The sequence below is a fragment of the Egretta garzetta genome, unplaced genomic scaffold, assembly GCF_000687185.1.
Source record: "Egretta garzetta isolate BGI_Z169 unplaced genomic scaffold, ASM68718v1 scaffold18, whole genome shotgun sequence".
NCBI lineage: Eukaryota > Metazoa > Chordata > Aves > Pelecaniformes > Ardeidae > Egretta > Egretta garzetta.
In genome coordinates, this window is record NW_009260616.1 from 5560365 (window position 1) to 5579407 (window position 19043).

The window sequence follows — 19043 nt, forward strand, 5'->3', positions numbered from 1 at the left end:
GAGAGGCGGGGAGGAGGAGGAGGAGGAGGGCAGCGCCATGACTCATTTGCAGGCAGGTCTCTCCCCGGAGACTCTGGAGAAAGCCCGGCTGGAGCTGAACGAGAACCCCGACACCTTGCACCAGGACATCCAGGAGGTGCGGGACATGGTCATCACCCGGCCGGACATCGGCTTCCTCCGCACCGACGATGCCTTCATCCTGCGGTTCCTGCGGGCCAGGAAGTTTCAGCACTTCGAGGCGTTTCGCCTCCTGGCCCAGTACTTTGAGTATCGCCAGCAGAACCTGGACATGTTCAAGAGCTTCAAGGCCACAGACCCGGGCATCAAGCAGGCGCTGAAGGATGGCTTCCCCGGCGGGCTGGCCAACCTGGACCACTACGGCAGGAAGATCCTCGTCCTTTTTGCTGCCAACTGGGACCAGAGCAGGTAAATGCAGAGCCACCCGCCCGCCTTAACCCCCTCTTCCCCCCGGGCAATGCGTGGGAAAAGCTGTGCCAGACCAGGGAGAGGATGGGTGGGCAGCAGGGACACACCCGGCTCTGCCCACAGGGGCTGGGCAGCAGCCTGGGAGGCAGAGGGAGAAGAGAAAGAAGAAATGTATTTTGTGGCTTAGGGCCTTTCCAGCCTTCTCATCCTTTAGGCTCTGAATTTTGGGAGGTGAATAGGAGCTGCCTGGGTGCTCTTCTCAGCTGTCTGATACGAGGTTTACACCCTTCTGCCTCCCCTCAGCCAAAGTGGGCTGGCATTGTAGATGATGTGCTTAAACCCTGACAAAGAACGGTTGCGATCTCTGTGCTGGTCTTTCTGCTTTGGCACACACAGGTGCTGTAAGAGAAAGTGGGAGCTGCTGTGTGCAAAACAGGAGTATCCATCACGGCTTTTGAGCTGAAAAGTTTGCCAGTGCAGGAAGCAGAGGCTCCAAACCCTTTCCCTCTGCTAAAGAAAGCTCTTTCTGAGACAAGTGGAAATGCCAGGGTGGAAGTTACAGTAACCTCTTCTTTTCCCCACTCATGTTGCTCTAAGTGTGAATTCCTGGCAGAATAAGGTACAAGCCTACGAAGCTTTGGTAGCAAATTAAAGGAGGTTAGTGCCGTCCCCAAAACAATTTCTGATCCTTTTCGGAACTACTGTAGACTGAAGATGACTTAGCAGGCTGACCCAAGAGCTGTCTCCCATGAAGGCCCTTTCTTTTACTCTGTTGATTATTCTAAATACCTCATTAGGTGCCATGGCCAGTTTCTCCTGCAGTCTAAAATTACAGTCACCAAAATTGCTTGATTTCCCATACATGTAAATGAAGGAAGGCAGAAAGGGTGAACTCTTCAAAGCCTACTCCTGTGAGCACTGCATGGCTTCCCTAGGCTTCCGACCTGAGAGATGTTTTAGTATATGAACCACTCCTTCGTGAGAAAACTTGAGATCTTGCTAGTTGCCTTCACATGAACCCAAACTGTCTTTTGTGCAGCCTACAGAGGCTGGGCACAGGCAGTGCTGAGTGCTCAGTGCAGATATGCCAAGCTCAGCTGTTTTGAAACATGGGGAGGACACCACCAGCTAGCAGTGTGGATAGAAAGGGCAAAATATGGGGGATGGGCATGCTTAAGCTTGCCCTTTAAGTGTTTGTGTAGCTGTCCTCTTGCAGGCTGTGTCCATAGCCACTGCAGGGAGTAATCCCACAGCTCCCTGCAGCAGTCAATGTTACAGCTAGGGACCGGTCTCTGCCCCGAGGGCCGCTGGCCCACCATGGCTTTCCTCCTCTCCAGACAGGGTGGCCACATCCACACTGTCTACAGGGAGAGCTTCCTGGCCCTTGCTAACCCATGAATCTCCCAGGGACAGGGAGAAAGCTGTCTGGCACAAATCAAAACTGCCCATGACCATGCTAACAAATAGAAAGGATGGCTGAACATACGCAGAGCTGGGGCCAGCATCCTTTCCCTGCTTCGGTTTTCTGGAGCCAAAGAAGCTGAGTGAGGAAGCAGTGGTGATGAGGCTAAGGACTCTCTGAGTGGGCTTCATTTCCCACATAAGGACCTTCCTTATTTCCTACACAAGGATCAGGTCAAGTTTTTATTTTAAAAACGACTCCACAAACTCTTAAAAATCCCCAAAGGAAGAAGTAGCAAAGAAATGGATGTTTAGACCTTTTATTAAGTCATAGGTCTGCTGTGAGGAAGTTCCCTTGTTAGAGGTAATGTGGCCTGCTGTCTACCATTATTTCTCATTAATGAAAAAGAAACCCCAAAGCTTTACGTGGCTCTTTTCAGATCATTAGTTCCTAGTCAAGAGAACACTTTGGGGCTAAAGTAACATTAAAAAAAAGCAATTGCCATGTGAAAAGAATAGGTTTATGTTCTAATTAATTTTGGATGTGCTGATATTTAGGCTACATGAGATCCGCTGACACAACAGTGAATTTATTGTGATCTTTTTCATGAAGTCCTATTGGTACAAATATTATTATCATTTATGATATACTAGGGGAAGTGACTGGGGTGCACAGGGGTACCCGATGGCCATGTTTGCAGTTGGGTCCCTATTGCTGTTCAGCGCTGCCCACCCACGGTACGCCTCTCCTCCAGAGCGAGGGATTTGTTTTCAGATAGACCACTCAGACAAAGGGGCGAGAGCTGAAGCCCAGCTGCGGGGAGTGGCTTGCTCCAAGGCACATGACGAGTCAGTGGCAGATGTGGGAATGGAGCTAGGTCACTTTTCTAATTAATTTAGTGTCTTCCATTATCTGATGTTCGGCAACTGAACCTGGGGAGCGTTGTGTATGGAACACGTACTGGAGCCGCTACGCAGTATGTCTCAAGCTTATGCCTTAACTGAATTGAGACCTTACAGAGCGTGAGCCAGAGCTCCTCTTACAGCAACACCGGGAGGATTGCTTTCTGAAGTCTGTCTTGTTAGGACCTCTTCGTATGCTTCATAAACTAAGTTAATAGAGCACAGCAAGACTGCAGATTTATCATGTGTGTACGACTTATTATGGCCAGCATGTAACAATTAGACATAAAAAGTTCCAATTTGTTATTTAAATGAATAGCAGACATACTATAGATGATTTATATAGCACCGGCAGCCTATGATTTACATAGTTCCAATTAGAAAGAAGAGCGTGGGAGGCAAAAAATTCCTATGGTAAAACAAGCCTGTGTACTAGATGTTAAATCATTAAATTAAAGCAGGGCCTGAAAACTGTACCAGATGTCCTATCATCTGAACAACTAAATCAGATGTGTATTTAAAACAAACAAACAAACAAAGGAAAGGTGGAGGGTAATTCATTGAGCAGCCCAGCAGCTTTTCACTGGGACCCTACCTAATTCTCTATCCAGTCTCTTCCCTACTAGCTTCCAGATTCTTGATTCATAACTACGTTTGGCTTGTAGGTGTGCATGTGCATTTGAAGACTCCTTTTTCTTGATATGTCCAGCTGGTGAAGTTTTTTTTCAGTTAATAGTACAGTTAACTTCAACTCTTGGCGGCAAGGGATCTGTTGTCATGCATGTTCTTCTATACACCTCGTGGCACCTGTACGCAAATTCCCTAGGAAAATCGGTCCATTTTTGATGCTGTTATTGGTTTGAAATCTTTCCCCACGTTAATTATGTCAGAACTTTTCATAGAAAGTGCAGTGGAAAAGTGCAGTGATGCCTCATTCCCGTCTGTGTCACAGTGACCCAGTCAGCTCGCGCCATCCTCCGTGAAAATGGAAATCCACTGAACTCCTTGCTGTCAGCTCTGCTGTTGCGTCAGGTGATTTACAGCAGGGCAAGGACAGAGGCCACTGGTTTGCTTGCAAAACCATGCTTCCATGTGCAGAAGTGCTAGTAACTTTTCTTTTCCTCCCATTAAATGAAAATTTAAATTCTGTAGCTATTAGGAGGCCGGTCTGGTCCTCAGCTCGCTATTAACCACAGGTGAGTTGGCAGGGTATTTTTCAAGCTCTGACGGCGGCAATGTGACAAAAGAAATAGCAATGCGGACAATAATAACATATTAACAATAACAAAATATCTGGTTAATGGAGTCAGGGTTTTTTTGGACGTAATATGTTTCAAATAATAATTATTAACTGGTACAAACACTGTCATTTTTTTCTACGGTTCCTCCTGCTGACTGATGCTGTCTTACTGTTTCTTAGCTTTCCCCCAGGTATCCATGTCTGCCTATTGTCACTTGTATTTAGGCTGTGAGTGTTTTGGTTAGGGATCTGTTTGATCAATGCTAATGTAAAATTTAGATCAGCTGAATCTTCAGCCGTGGCTGTGACTATTTGACACTAGGCTGACATAAGGAGTAATGAATGGTGTTAAATCTGAATCTAAAAGCTAATCTGGTAAAATATTTGAAACAGTTTCTGTTTTTCTATGTATTTTTGTGACACTGGTGGTGCTTTTTGTTTTTAGAATAATGGTCCCCGGGGCATGCTGCCACTATTTAAGCAGAATAGCGATAAGAGAAGTTTCAGTCCCCCGTCTTTTCAGTGTTCAAATCTGTACCCAGACTGACCAACCAAGGAGATCTGAGGCATCATTTCTAGGTACTCCTTTGTGTGTCTTGAGGGTTCTCGTTTCCCTGAAATGCTAAAAATATTAAGCCAGAGCAGTAGGTTAGAAATGGGATGATGGCTCAGAGATTTGACCAGCTTTCTCTTTTAAACCGTAGTGGCACAAGAGCTCATTTGGCAGAAACCTTTACTTATCCAAACGGTGATGAGCTTAAAGTAGAGATTGTGTGTTCCTTACATGTTTGGGACCTTGAGGAGACATGGGCTTAAATTCAAGCAAAGAAGACTTAGCATTTATCTCTTCTAGTTTACAGTTTACATCCTGGTAGGCAGACTCATGCCACTCCATTTTAATTCTCAAAATAATTTGAAATTTCTTGATATCGGGGTGAGATGACAAATAACAATAGAGATAGTAGGGGAACACTGCCAAATCAGATTATCTGCTGTTCAGTGCAAACGTGAATCAACTGGAACCAGAATCTGGTTAAACAGATGATACGGTGGATGCCACCCATCATCAAGAACATAAAATATTGAAAATTGCTGACACAGCTGGATTTGTCATGAGACATCTGTACCCTGCATTCTCCCTGTCTCTTCTCTTTCTGTTGGTCTGATGGAAATCAGAGTGGCCTCTGGGAGTGAAGAAGATGCAAAGACCACATAATCAAGAGGTAAAGGTGAAAGGCCATAGCGAAGTACTGCCAAGACTTGATAGCAGTGTCTGCCAGACTGTTTTTCCCAGAAATCCTTGGAAATACTTTGAATCTGTTCATGACCCATAGCACATTCTCAAAGAACACCATTTGCAGTGGTGTCTAGCGACAGGACAAGGGGCAATGGGTACAAACTGGAACATAAGAGGTTTCAGTTGAATATGAGGAAAAACTTCTTTACTCTGAGGGTGACCGAGCACTGGCACAGGCTGCCCAGGGAGGTTGTGGAGTCTCCTTCTCTGGAGATATTCAAAGCCCGCCTGGACGAAGTCCTGTGTAACATGCTCTAGGTAAACCTGCTTTAGCAGGAGGGTTGGACTGGATGATCTCCCGAGGTCCCTTCCAATCCTTGCCATTCTGTGATTCTGTGAACTTTTCTGTAAAGGAGAAATTGCTGCCACTGTTAAATTACAAGTGAGCAGGATGCTCAGTTAATTGTTTGAGCTGTTCTGTTCTTGACAAATCAAGACCTCAGTGAGACATTACCCTGGAAGGCTCTGTTGCTGTTATGGTAGAAATGGTAGCCGTCCCGAAGCATTTGAAAGAATCACTGTCAGTGTGGCTATTAACTTGTCAAGCCTTCCCAGGCTCATTGCTTTAAAGTCAACCTGAATGAAAAATTTCAAGAGGTAGTAGAGTGTGTCTGCACACCAATTCCCACCTCATTTGAACTCAAGCTGGGACTCACAGAGACAAGGAACATTAAGAGTACATTACATACGTGATAACATATTTCCAGCTTTTGTTATTCACATTAACAACTGGGCTAAAAAGTTGTCTAAGCTCTCCATTGAATTAAGCATGGTTCTATAGATAGAGGGCATTAAATACATTTAAATTAACTGTGAGTTCTCAATTATCCTAGCAATTAGTAATACCTTGCTAGCTACAATACGTCCCATAAGAGTCTGTTTAAACAAGTGAATGCAACTGAATTTAGCCATAAATAAATAAGGATTTATTTCTGTAGAGCCTAACTCCCTGCTGCTACAGCTACTGCAGCAAATCAGGCCCAGCAAACCCCATGTACCTGACAGCACTGGAGCGGTCCTTGTAGAAATGGGGCCAGGGCAAAATGAGCAGCTTGCTGTCCCCTAAGCACACGCTGTTACTTAACACAGATCGGTAAGAATAAAAAAATAGCATCTTCCCCTCAGACTGAACACAATGGTCTCTTAAAATTAAAGGCTAATATGTTGATTTTTTTTCTTTTTTCTGTAAGGTAGAAAAAGAATCAAAGCCATCTTGGACCAAATTTATTTCACACTCACTAGCTTATCCTGTTTTTCTCACTTTTTGATTTTTTGATACCTCACTTTTTCTGTATCTGTATGGGAAGTGATTTCAAAGTGGAATAAAAGTTTCAGCAACACAATCCAGAATAATTTTTCCCAGCTTCTTTTTACAGAGGATTTTAATTTCCCTGAAGTCCAGCTAAGAATGGAGCATATGTTACGGCAAAGCCTGCACATCCAGGTGCTGACATGAACAGCAGCAGTAGTGAGGTGAAATGTTGGACAGCATGGGGCTGGAGTGGATTAAAGATGAGTCTTTATGCAAATAACGCCATGCTGTGCGAAAGCTTCAGTATAGTTTCTTCAAGCACGTTTCATTTGCTTGGGCCGTTCAGCTGATCCTTTCAATAGCTTGCCATTCGCAGCACCTAAGATTTCATCTATCACACCGGGTTTACATTTCTGGCTTGCCTCAGCATGTGTCCAGAGTAAAAGCTGCTTTAAATATCCACTAATGGATTTGTCTTTTTTGTCTGGTTTCCTGCACTGTACTTAAGTAAGGTATCAAAACCAAGCAAAGAGGTCCATTACAGAATGAAGGATAGCTCCTGTCTTCAACTAATTGCCCCAAAGGGTAGTATTTGGCAGGGGGGAGCTTGGTTGTTAGTGACATCTCCCTGTATACTCCCGATGTGGCTTTTTAGACTTAAAGAGCGCTTCAGATACCTTCCTCTGGCAGAAAGTGTTCTTGCTTGCTTTTAGCTAGACGGGCATTCTTCAGGACTTGTTTCCACTGAGAGGACAACCTTTTGTCTTTTTCAGTGGGTAAGCGTGCAATATCATCACTGTTGGTGTGGACTGTATTTCTTACGCTAAGCAAACCTGCGGTAGGAGTTACGGCGATGGTGAATGTGCCATAGATTTGCGGAGGCCTAGCCCTGCAACCTTTGCTTACTCTCTGTGGTGGCTGAAATCCTGGTCTCACTGATGCCTGATGATTTTCCCATTGACTTGAATGAATTCAGGACGTAAGTAGGTGTATATGTGTTTACACTATATATACATCTCTATATTTATCACTATATATTTATCACTTACATATATCACATCGATATATTTATCACTTATATATTTATCACTTAATATATAAAAACATTTTATGGCCAGTCTTAGAGGCCTGACTGGCCTCATAAACAAAGCACCTTTATGTCTCATGCACCAGATTTCTAGCAGCCTTGTGCCACCAGGGAGCCATTAATCCAAGGCACGTGATGTCTTCTTGAACTCCCTCAGGAGGATGTTAGAGATCTACATCAGGAACTTGGGACCCATCTTCTTGGACTGGATGTAGGGTGTTTGCAGCAGCTTTCTGTGTTGTGGAGCTCTTCTCCTGGAATTTGAAATCCTTTGAATGGGGCAGCATAAGTGTGAAGTGGGATTGAGGCTAATTTTAGGATTTGAGTATTTCTAATGTCTGTTTCTTGCATGAGCTCTGATAGATGATCTTCCTCAGACTGAGGCATTAGCTGCTGTCCCAGTGTCTCACATGGTGTAATTTCCTTCCCTTTGCAGCCTTTTTCCTGGGAAGGCCTCTTACAGGGTGTATCTCCATCTAATTTCATGAAGCCATAAAAAAATATTATTTCAGAGACCTCCGCCACCTTGTGGAGGTAACCAGTGGGTTCGAAAGCAGTTGGCCATGCTTTGAGCCGAGCCCTGACCCTGCACACGACTCTGTAAACCTCCTTCCTTCAGGCTAAGCGTGTGTTTTAATCCCAATGCTTGCGGTTGTACAAAATGCAGATTGTACAGGGGATTTTTAGTTCCCATGTTGATTAGGTGCCCTCCGCTGTCCGTGCTCCAGTGCTGTATCGGATAAGTAGACTAGTCTGCAGATATGCTAGGCAACCTAAGACCTTTTTAGTGCCAGTAAAACCATCTATAGTCTTCATGCTGCCAAACACTCCTTACATGTCCCATTTTACACGCGCAAGCTCGTTTGGGAAAGAGCCAATGAATGATGTCATTTTTCCTCAGGTCACTCTTCACACTGTGGCGCTGGGGGCGTGTGTTTGTTTGCTTATTCAGAGGGCTTAGCGGCGACGGTGGCATTTTCCCCCACACGTCCAGGAGTTGGGCTTGGGGGAGCTGCTCTGCTGGGGGACAGGGGGAGCGCGTTGGCTTTGCCGCCAACCCCTGTGCCCCTGGGGCAGGTTTGCTCATGACAGGCAGGGTGCACCAGGTTTGCTTTGCTCTGCCTATTGCAAAAACGGGGTCCTGGCCTAACAGTTCTTTGTTGATTGAATTGCGCTAATAATTTAAAGATCCAGGTTTTGGATGTTTTCCTTCAAAATAGGTTTTAAATTCCCCCATGGAAAAAAATTCCATTTACAGAAATGGTCTTTTTTTTTTTTTTTTTTTTTTTCTTTTCTGCCAAAAGGAAATAGAGAATTTTAGCATTTTGAGGATTTCCATAGGGAAATTGCAGAGAGGAATTTTTCTTGTGCTGTTTCCTCTCCCAGCTGAAAAATCCTGAACAAAAAAGAGGGAACATGCCAAACTGCCTGTAAAAAGTAAAGCCTTAGAAAAAAATTAAATCTCAGAAAAATGAAAAAGAGAAGAGTGAATTTGAAGACTTTTATTCCAGTCAACCGAACCAAATTCAAAACAAAGTAAGGGTCTTCAAAATTAGAAGAATCATGTAAAACAATGCTTCCCCTAGTGTTTTCTGGGGAAAACACACATTCTCTTGTTCACTTGTGTTAGGCTGTCATTAAGAGAGTCCTTTTCTAGTCCTTTTCTTAGGAATGCAGAGTTGGGAAGTTTACTGAGTTTTAGCTGGCTAAAAAGAAAAAGATGGAAAGATGGGAGGAGTCAGCTACAACAGATTAATTTAATTTTTGTTATTTCCTTTTACAAGTGCTTTCAAAATACAGTTGTGTACACAACAGAAAAGTGCACTCATTCTATTAAAGCAAGTAGAATTTAGTATAAATTAATGTAATTTCTAAATAGCCACATATGCTCTTTGCTACATATACAGTATGGTGAAGATTTCTCTGGGGACTTATAATTTTGAGAAATTCTATGTTTGATGCCATCATGGGAGATCTTTAAAGGACCTTATTTAAAAATATCTGTACAAACACTAAGGTTTAACTCTTTTTTTTTGTTCCTGGAATAATTGCTTATCTGATATATTTCTGGTTTAGCTTTCTAATGCCACATCTGATACTGTGGTGCAGACTGGCAAATTTACATCTTTTTTAGTAACTATTTGTCTTATTTTTAAAAAAGATTTTTAGTTAGCTTGAAAAAAAATTGAAACTTAAACTGCTACTTTCCAATCTCTTAAAAGCCCCCAGATATTTCAGGTATTTCACCTTTTTTTAAAAAACTCGATAAACTAAACTACAAGTTGATTAATAACGCTATTATATGGCAGTCTAAAGATGATATTGCTGTATATATTTAAGCTATTCTACTGCTGTATTAGGTGCTTTAGCTTCAAAAAAGATTATACTCAATAGGGCTTGGCAATATGGAATTATGTCTTCTTTTACAAGATCATTGATCTACAAAAAGATTATGTGCGTATATGTAAAACACATAATTACATATTGTAGGTGACATCTTTGTAAACCCAAATTTAACATAGAAAATTCTAGGACCGATGAACACCATATTTCAAATTTACTCCTGAAACCACGTAATTTGGGTATATAGAGTACTCAGAAGGGAGATAAGTAACTCTTAAAAGGTTGCTATTGCTCTTAACCAGAAACACCTCAAAGCCCCAGTGTGTGCTGCTTTCTGCTTTCAAGATCCTTGAGTAAGCAGCTTTCTGTAATACCCTTTATAGATTTAAGAGAAAACATTACCCAGAGAGAGGGACAAGGGGAGCATGTGGAAATCCCTTTTTTAGCTGATAATTTTGTAGAAGCTGTTATTTCAATCCCTTGGAAAAATATATGTGGAGGCTTTGGGTCTCTAGGCTTCTGGTGTTAGACTCAGGTTTTGGTATCATGATTTTAGAAAAATACAAATTGCATAGATACATTTAATAAAATTACATTTAATAAAACGATAGATACTACAGCAGGTTAGGAAGCTACAGAAAAGTTCAAATTTGCTTTTGGTGTGTTATATTCTTGTAGTTTGTTCTGGCTGGCTGACGGTCTAGATGGCATAATCCTGCTCCCTAGTATGGGTTCAACTGACTGAGCTTTTGAGACTTTCCCAGCTTTACATACCCATGACTTCTGAGGATACGTTTGCACTGCTTTGATTTAAACTTCTGACAAGCAGCACAAAGGAAGAACACTCAGAACTTCTCCACATCTGTGGTTGTCGCTCCTTTCCTAACCGAATTTCCCCTTAACATTCACAGGTACACACTGGTGGATATTTTGCGCGCCATACTTCTTTCTTTAGAAGCCATGATAGAAGACCCGGAGCTTCAAGTGAATGGATTTGTTTTGATTATAGACTGGAGCAACTTCACCTTCAAGCAGGCCTCCAAGCTCACACCAAGCATGCTTAGATTAGCCATAGAGGGCCTTCAGGTAACCTTCTTTTCTTTCGTTTCTTGATTCTCTTTTGTTTTGCAGTTCATTACAAATGTAGGTGGCTAAAAATACTCAAACAAAAGAAAAATCCAAGAACTTCTGAATAGCAAGGCTGCTAACACCTTAAGGTGTGGGCAGACAGACAAGCTTCAGCGGCACAAGCTAACGCGTGAGCTCAGTCAGCTAAGTGCAGTAACTCCGGGTGTGTAGCCTCCTTCTTTGCCATAAACAAAAGGTATCTTTCGTGTCTTTATTCTGAAGTGTCTGGCTTCCTGTAAATTCAGACCATAGCTTCTTCAGCAGCAAGTTAGAAGTAATCAGTTTATCTTGTCATTTTGCACAGGGCTGATGAAATATGGGTTGCTGCTGCCACGCCAGGTTGGTTTTTTTTTGGTTGATTCCACTGGAGACAGGCTGTACATCATTTGTCCTGAAAAGTGCGGGGCACTGTGATTAGGCAGTTAGCTGGGACTATTTACTTACTGAAAGATCTGCATGTGCCAGGCTCTTTTGCTGGGTCAGGATTAATTTGGGCAGCAGCTTCTGGGACTGAGTGTACGGTGATTTAAATTTCTTTCTGCTTATTGTAAATGCACTTTACATGGCACAGGCACATTGGTGGAAAGGATACTACATAACTCTTGGCTGTCTCCTGTGATCCTTAATGCTTACTTAAATGAAAAACTAGAATCTATAAAGTAGTTGCTTGCTGTGCGAGCTTGAGTTGCTGTGTTAGAAATACCAGTAATTCGCTCCTGTGGCAGTGTGCCTTGGTTTTACAAGGATATATATTCCTTTTCTGTGATGTTTTTATCATTTATACATTTTTATTACTCATAAAACAAAATAACAACCTTATCTTTGAACTTTCTTCACTTTGATACTGCTATTTTTGAAGAAACTTGTATAGCAGTAGTATGGAGGTTTGATCTAAATGTTGAAATGGCTTAACCAGTATTCAGCCTGCTGTTGCACGCGTAAGGGTAGTGACAGTCATGAGACAAAGAACTCAGTTTTCATTTTATTGTGTTTCCTTATGCAGCAGAGTGATTCCATGGTCTTGAGAACTACATCAGAAGGCAGCAGTGAGATCCGTACTCCAATAGTGCTACATTTCCTTTTGTTGCTTTCAAAGTTGTTTTCTTTTTTGCACCGATTTTCCAAGTTAGCCATTGTTTTCTTGTTTAGAACATGAGTAAATACTTTAGTAGTCTTTGTTTTTAAATGCTGGTGTTTATTCTTGGACATTAATCAGAGATGGTTATTTTGAGGAGACCTGCAGTGGATAACTGCATCTGAAAATGTGATGGATGACCTACCAAACTTCACGTGGGCTCTGAGACTCTTTGTTTTCCTGCCATTGGTTGGTTCATTACTGAGTTGAGGTGAAGTTATTGGTTTAATTTACCCATGTCCCCAGCTTTGTATGTTTGAGTATTCCAACTCTGATGGTGGCCAGAACGCAGGGCATAATTTTGTGCCCACTGTTTCAGCCCTGTTAACTCCAGAAATATAAAACTGGGCATGAAATGCTTCAGAAGAGGGAATAAGAAGGCACTGAAATGGCAAATGTGAGATAAAACTCTCCCAGCGCTCGAGGAAGCTGTCCTAATCTGTGACAGGTATTGTTATTGGTAAGCAGCAACTTCTACAAGGCCTTTTACCACGAGGCTTTTGGAGAAATCAATTAGTTGGGCTCTCACAATACAGTGTTTAATTTTCTGTGGAGAACAACTGAAGGAATAAGGGCTGACATTCTTAGCAAAATTGACTGACTCGCTAGTGGTATTTTCCCAGTAGTTATACTACTGGGGCATTGCTTATATTTAATTTCTTTTTTTTTTTTCTTAGACATTTTTCTATGCAAAGATATATTAGAATCAATAGAAAGGGCTAAAGACAACTGTACTGAGCATCTTGGAGGGAGAACCTCACTTCAAAAACAATTGTGATCAGGAAGGAAACAAGAGGAAAGCATGGTGGAAAGGTGTTACAGAGCGACCCTGGGCAAGGCACAGGTTTATTTGCAACTTCTTGCAAGATTTCTTGCCTGAAGTATTACATTCCCTTACCCTCAACAGGGACTGCCTTTTCTTTTATTTTGGACAAAAATGCATAGCGGAAACATCATTCTGGATGATGTCAAAGTAAAAAGTGCTTAGTCAGGTGGTATGAAAAAGAACAAGAACAACTCACACGCACTGTTTATTTATGATCTTTGTAAATACTCCCTATTTAATCAGAGAAATGGAATTTACTTTAGCTTATAAGATTTAACAGAGCTCAAGATGCTGAACTTTACCATTTGGGGAATTTAAATATTTGTGTTACTTGGGTGGAAAGGGACAGGGAAGGTGGGATTAGTGACCATTGAATTTGATGTTAACCAAATCCCTTTGCCTCCTGAGTGAAATCTACTAAATTTGCATTATATTTGCTTAGCTTCCATGGTGAGCAGAATATTCAATATGGTACGTACCAAAGAGAGTTGATTACAAGCTATGGCATTTCTGGACTCTTCACAACTTTTTAGCAAATAGCTTTTAAAAGGAAGGTAAGGAAATACATACAGTTTTCTACTGAAGACAAGTTCTGCTATACATTGCAGATTACATTGCACATTACACTGCATATATATATTAAATGATATTATGAAAAGAATCATACCCCTAACTGACTTGTTTACATTAGAAAAACCTCCCTGGTAGTTGTTTTCAGGAAAAGAGCCTTTTGGACATGGAATTTTTAATGCTAAAGGACACTGATTATCTGTAAACTGATGCAAATTTCCAGCATATCCATCCCAACAGTGTTGTATGAACCGATTGGTGCAGCGTAGGTCACTGCTGATTTTTAGATCAAATGGTTTTACTAGCCAAGAAGCAAAAACCTCCTGTGGGAGTTGGGGCACTTGACCGGTACTCCTGATGCTCCATTCCTAGCTCGTACACTGGCCTTGTGCTTCTCGGAAAAAGCAGCAATACTCTTCCTTGTGGATGCTGGTGGCAGCAGCATTTATGTTGCTCCTTGTCAGTGAAAAGGAAGATTTGCACTTAGAGCCCCTACACCTTTTGTAGTGAAGCATAAGAACATAAGCAAATGTAACATGTAATACTCTGTGTTTTCTGAGAAGGGTCTGTCTGGGTTAGGTGCCTCGGAGTACCTAAGAGATCAGAGCTGTGAAACCTGAGCAGAAGGAAAGCATTCTTTGAGAGGAGAGACCGAAACCCATGCTCTGACTTTAGCAAATTCTGTTGGCTCTTCCCAGCGTACTCAATGTGTGGGTGTTTGTGAATCCCAGTCTTTAGGCGCTCACTCATCCCCATTCATTGATTTCTGTAGCCAAGCACTGATTTTGGGCTTGTGAAGGAGCTCATGTTACTCAGCAGCTGGGCTCCTGAAAGCAGGGAGTGTTACAGCATTGTGTGCTGCGGCACCTGAGTGCTTTGAATAAGTCCCTTTCAAAAACTTTGAAAAACTACAAAATTTTGCCTCTTCCACTAGCAAGGGGTTACAATCTGTGTGCTTCAGCTACTTTTCCCATAGCAAGGAGAACTCTTGAGAGCTCAGAAGAAAATCAGTCCTAACTTTCTGTAGACAGTGATGAACTCTAAGCTCTTACCACACAAGAATGACAACTTGATGTTGGTCTGATAAATAGTTCTATGAAAATATCTCAATACATAGTGTTGATAAAAAAGCAGATCAAATGTTAGGAATTGTAAGGAAAGGAATGGAGAGCAAGGAACATGGTGAAGCTGCTGCAAAAATCTGTGCCATCACTTCTGTCTTGAGTGTTGTGGATGCTTCTGATTTTCTATCTCATATAGGCTACTGTAGGACTGGAGAAGGGCAAAAAAACCCCAAAAGGTGTGGGCTGGTTTCTGTATAAGGAACAACTAAGTTGGCTGGGATTCTTCTGGATGGAAGAAGAAAAACTGTGGAGGGAAACTGCAGGATCCTATAAAACTGTAGGATCACAGGAAATTCAGGTTGGAAGAGACCTCAGGAGATCAGTTAGTCCAACGGCCTGCTTAAAGCAGGGTCCTTTATGAAGTCAGACCAGGATCCAGACAAGGTCATGAGTGGCTGGAGAGAGTGGACAAGCTTCAGATGTTCTTTGTTACCTCCATTTTAAGAAATGGGCATCATCAGATGATCCTAGAAGAGGCCTGGCTCTTTATATGACACGGTGATTCTTTGTACAATATCTGGGTAATCTGTGGAACTCCTTGCCATGGGAAATTCAGGGTGCTAGAAGTTTAGTTATGTTCAGGGAAAACGGGTAGGTTTGTGGAAGAGAAATTAACTGAGGATTACTAAATATATAAAAAACCACATCAAAGTTCAGAATTCCTTGGGCTGCACATAGTTGGAGATGAGGTGAATGCTGAGTTTAAATATCACATATGCTATTTGCATTGTGTCTTCTCTAGGCTCTCATATTTGGCCTCTGTTAAGGACAGGATATGGGGTTAGATGGACTTTTGGCAGGACATAATTAAGTCAAGTATATATTCCACGCCTCCCTCCCCCTGTTTTAATAACCTTTCTTTCATTTTACTGCTCCTGGCACTCCCATGGCACCTTCTGTCTGAACACCAAGCTGGGAACACTTGGACAGAAGGAGGGAGGAGGTTCTGGGTATGATTCTTTTCTTTGTGATACTCCTTTTATAGCTACCTATATGGGCTTTTTATTAAGTGCCGAAAGAGCATTGTTTTCACAAAGCAGGTGTCAAAGACCAAAAATTCAACTTGAAAATTATATTAAAAGTTCGGGTGTATTATTAACTCCGACAGACAGCTTTGGGGGTAATTATGAGTCAGCTTTGCAAAATGGAAAGTTGTGGGTACGCATAAGACACTTTAACTGATCAATTGATATTTAGGCTTCTAAAACCTGGAACACTAAATCCGTCTTAAATACTTGATTTCTGTTTAGCTCATAACAGTAGTTGCATACATGACAGATTTGTTTTGCGTATTGTCACTCAGGCAGGCTGTACCTCCAAATGCTTTGCAAAACTGTGTAGTTATTGGTGGCTGAATATTAATGCTTTTCCTCAAGATAAAAAGCTGTGGAAAAAGAGATGATACACATTTAAACTGGGAGCTGAACATATGTGGACAGTCAGCATTGTTGCAGAAGACAGACGACTCTTGCTTTCAGGTTGAGGATGTTTACAGGAAGAGAGAGCGATAGTGTTGTGGGGGACAAGGCAGGTCTTTCAACTGACTGTGACTTTTTTTTGTAACAAAGGAAGGCTTCATAAGCCAGAACAAACTCGTTAATGTGAGCATGAAAGCAAACCAGAAAGAACACTAAGACAGCATGCTTGCAGCTACTATTGCTATCCAAAGCATCTTTCAAACAGCTGTTCTTGTGAGTTGTATGGACAATATCCCCAACCAGATTTACTGCAGCTGTGTAAGATGGAAATAACAGAGGCTGGAGCACGTACCATCTGGTGATGAAAGGGACAGGACTTCCTACTCCCATTCTCTTTAAGCATGAGCTTCATCAGTATCTTACAGGGAATCTTACCTGAACATCACGGTTGGTTCACCTTTCCGTTTAGAAATCCACAGACAGTGCTTAAATTTCACCACCTAGTTGTGGACAACACCTATACAACCAGCAGGTTGCAGCGTCAAGAATTCATAAGTGAAGAACTTCCAGAGCTAAGGATGTCTCTGAAAACAGTATTTTGACTTCGTATAATTGCGTGGTCACATGCTCAGTGCAGTGCATAAGGTTGTTAATAATGAGTTTAAGGAACAGTTACTCAGTGCTAGCAATGAGTGTTGTGAGCTTTACATGTCTTTGCATCCAAACTTTAAAACCATAAACTTTAAAACCATAAAAACCACTCATTCAGTGCTTGAGTTTTTTGCCCGTTTTTGAGAATAGGGTCCTGACACTTCACATAGTGCTTGGCAGGATATTAAATAGTAGCAGGCCCAGGCTTTTAATGGGAGTATCTTCTTCTTTCAGGAGGGCTAGTAAATCATGTAGCTGCTTTCATTGATTTTTTTTCAAAGAATTAAGCTGTTTGTAAATGCTAGAGTCCCCTGAGGCCAGTACCAGCCCAGAGAGTGGAGGAATGTGTTTGTGAACAGCACAATTCCGTACCAGTTCATCTCATGTTCTGTAGCAGCAGCAGAATGAGCTATTTTTCCTAAGAGCTTGTTATTTTCCAAGAGTTTGCATGTATTTGATCTTCTCTACTTGTAAAAAGGCCATCAAAAAGGCTCGTCAGCAATTTACTGTGGAAACAGGGTGGACTGGAAGCGATGGTTACTTCTAGCTCCCCACGTGCTGTCTGGATGTGCTTAACCTGCACGGAGCTCGCGTTCAGTTGCTTATAGGCATGTCTCTATAGACACAGCCATTTTTCAGTGTGGTCCCAGCTGTTAACCTGTTATCTGCAGACAGAATAGTTCTTTTTCTTGCCAGATTCTTTTATGATGCTTATCAGTAAAAAATCATTGAATGCCTTTCAAATGGTAATTTATTTATTCTCACAAACACACTTTTAAGAGGAGGGGATACTATCATCTTTTCTTTTTTTTCCAGCCAAGAGCTATTCCACTGAAAGATTACTGTTAAAAGTGTCTGCTAATTTGAGGTGCCCACTGTGACAGGCCATGGTCTGATTTTCAGTCACCTTTTATATGTTCGGAATCCAGCTGCCATTTATTTTTGATCAGGAGGATTCAAGACTTCTGAAGTCTTGATCCTGAACCCCCAAGCCAGGAGCCTGAATTCTAGCATGGCCTGAATTTAGAGCTCCTCATTAGATGCTCTTTGAATGCATGTAGTGCCGTGTGGGCTGCTGCCTCTTTGAAACAAATGGTAAGAAGCAGTAAACTGAATTCCCCTTTCACCCCCAGAAATTGCCATGTGGCATCTTACTGAAAACCGCAAGGATGCTTAATGGAGTTAAATATCCACCATCCAAACGCTGCCACTGGAGCTAGCGGAGTAACTGCCTGCAGTAGGTTGTCATCCTCCATATGAACCCTCACGAGAAAGAGAGTGGGCACTTTGCCAGTGTTTTGCAGATATTTGCTGTAAGCAAGGAGTGATTAGTTGTGGGGCTCTTGGCTTTCATTCAGGCACTTTGATCTAACTGGCACAGACTCTTCTGCCCATTCGTCCTGCCCTTTTCCCTCTGAGCAGCCTTTGCCCCAGTCCTACTGCTTCCCTGGTTCCTCATCCCACTCCTGTTGTCATTGCCTTACTTTGTACTGGTCTTCACTGATCTGTTTTTTGTGTCTCAGTGTCCTGATGCCATGCTCCAAAACCTCAGTCACTGTGAGTGATTGCATGGCATGTTAAATTCATCTTAGAATTCCTTAGGAGATCTCAGCCTTTTGTGGTCTCACTGTGCAAATGCTCTCCACATCTGGCATCTAATCAGCTGCAAATCTCCCAACTCCAAATCTCCTCTTAACTAGTGTTCCTATTGCTCTTCGTACCACTCTGGAAAGCAGCACTAGAGAGTGAGTACTGATCTGTCCACACATGAAGTGAGTCCTCTAGCCACCAGGCTATTAAGGAAAACAGTCCTTGTGGCTCTTCAGACTGGAGCTGGTCTGCTTGGTATATATGACTCAGTGCTCATGGGGCTGGGCAGGAGATGTTGGGAGCTTCTGGGGACATAGTGGAATTACATGGCATGATTTGGGAAAATAAGATTTTTTTTTTATCTGAAGTTTTCTTCCACTTCAATACAGTAGCCATGGTTAGTGTAGAAGCCAGTGCAAATGCTCATAGTTGACATTTTTCCATCCGTTCTGTCAACAGAGAAAAACATCCAATTAAAATTATTGCAATTTGAGAGAAAGAAAATAGAAGAGATTCTTCTTGTATGTGCAGAAAGCCTCTTTCATCAGCTTTTGCTAAATGCTAACCACTTTTCTGTTTTATTTCTTTTTATCGGGAAGCTGAATCTACCTGTATTAAATAAAGATAGCGACTAAATTGCCCTGATTAAGCT

The 19043-nt window shown here is 42.1% G+C and overlaps 1 protein-coding gene across 1 annotated transcript in view; it reads left to right on the forward strand.

Annotated features, from left to right (window-relative positions):
• Positions 1 to 37: 37 nt before the first annotated feature.
• The window catches only part of CLVS2 (clavesin 2), a 54755-nt gene continuing 35749 nt past the window's right edge, over positions 38 to 19043 (forward strand). The window contains exons 1-2 of the mRNA XM_009645243.1: positions 38 to 426; positions 10861 to 11035. Of these exons, the coding sequence (XP_009643538.1) occupies positions 38 to 426; positions 10861 to 11035 (564 nt within the window). The remainder of the gene's footprint in view (positions 427 to 10860; positions 11036 to 19043) is intronic.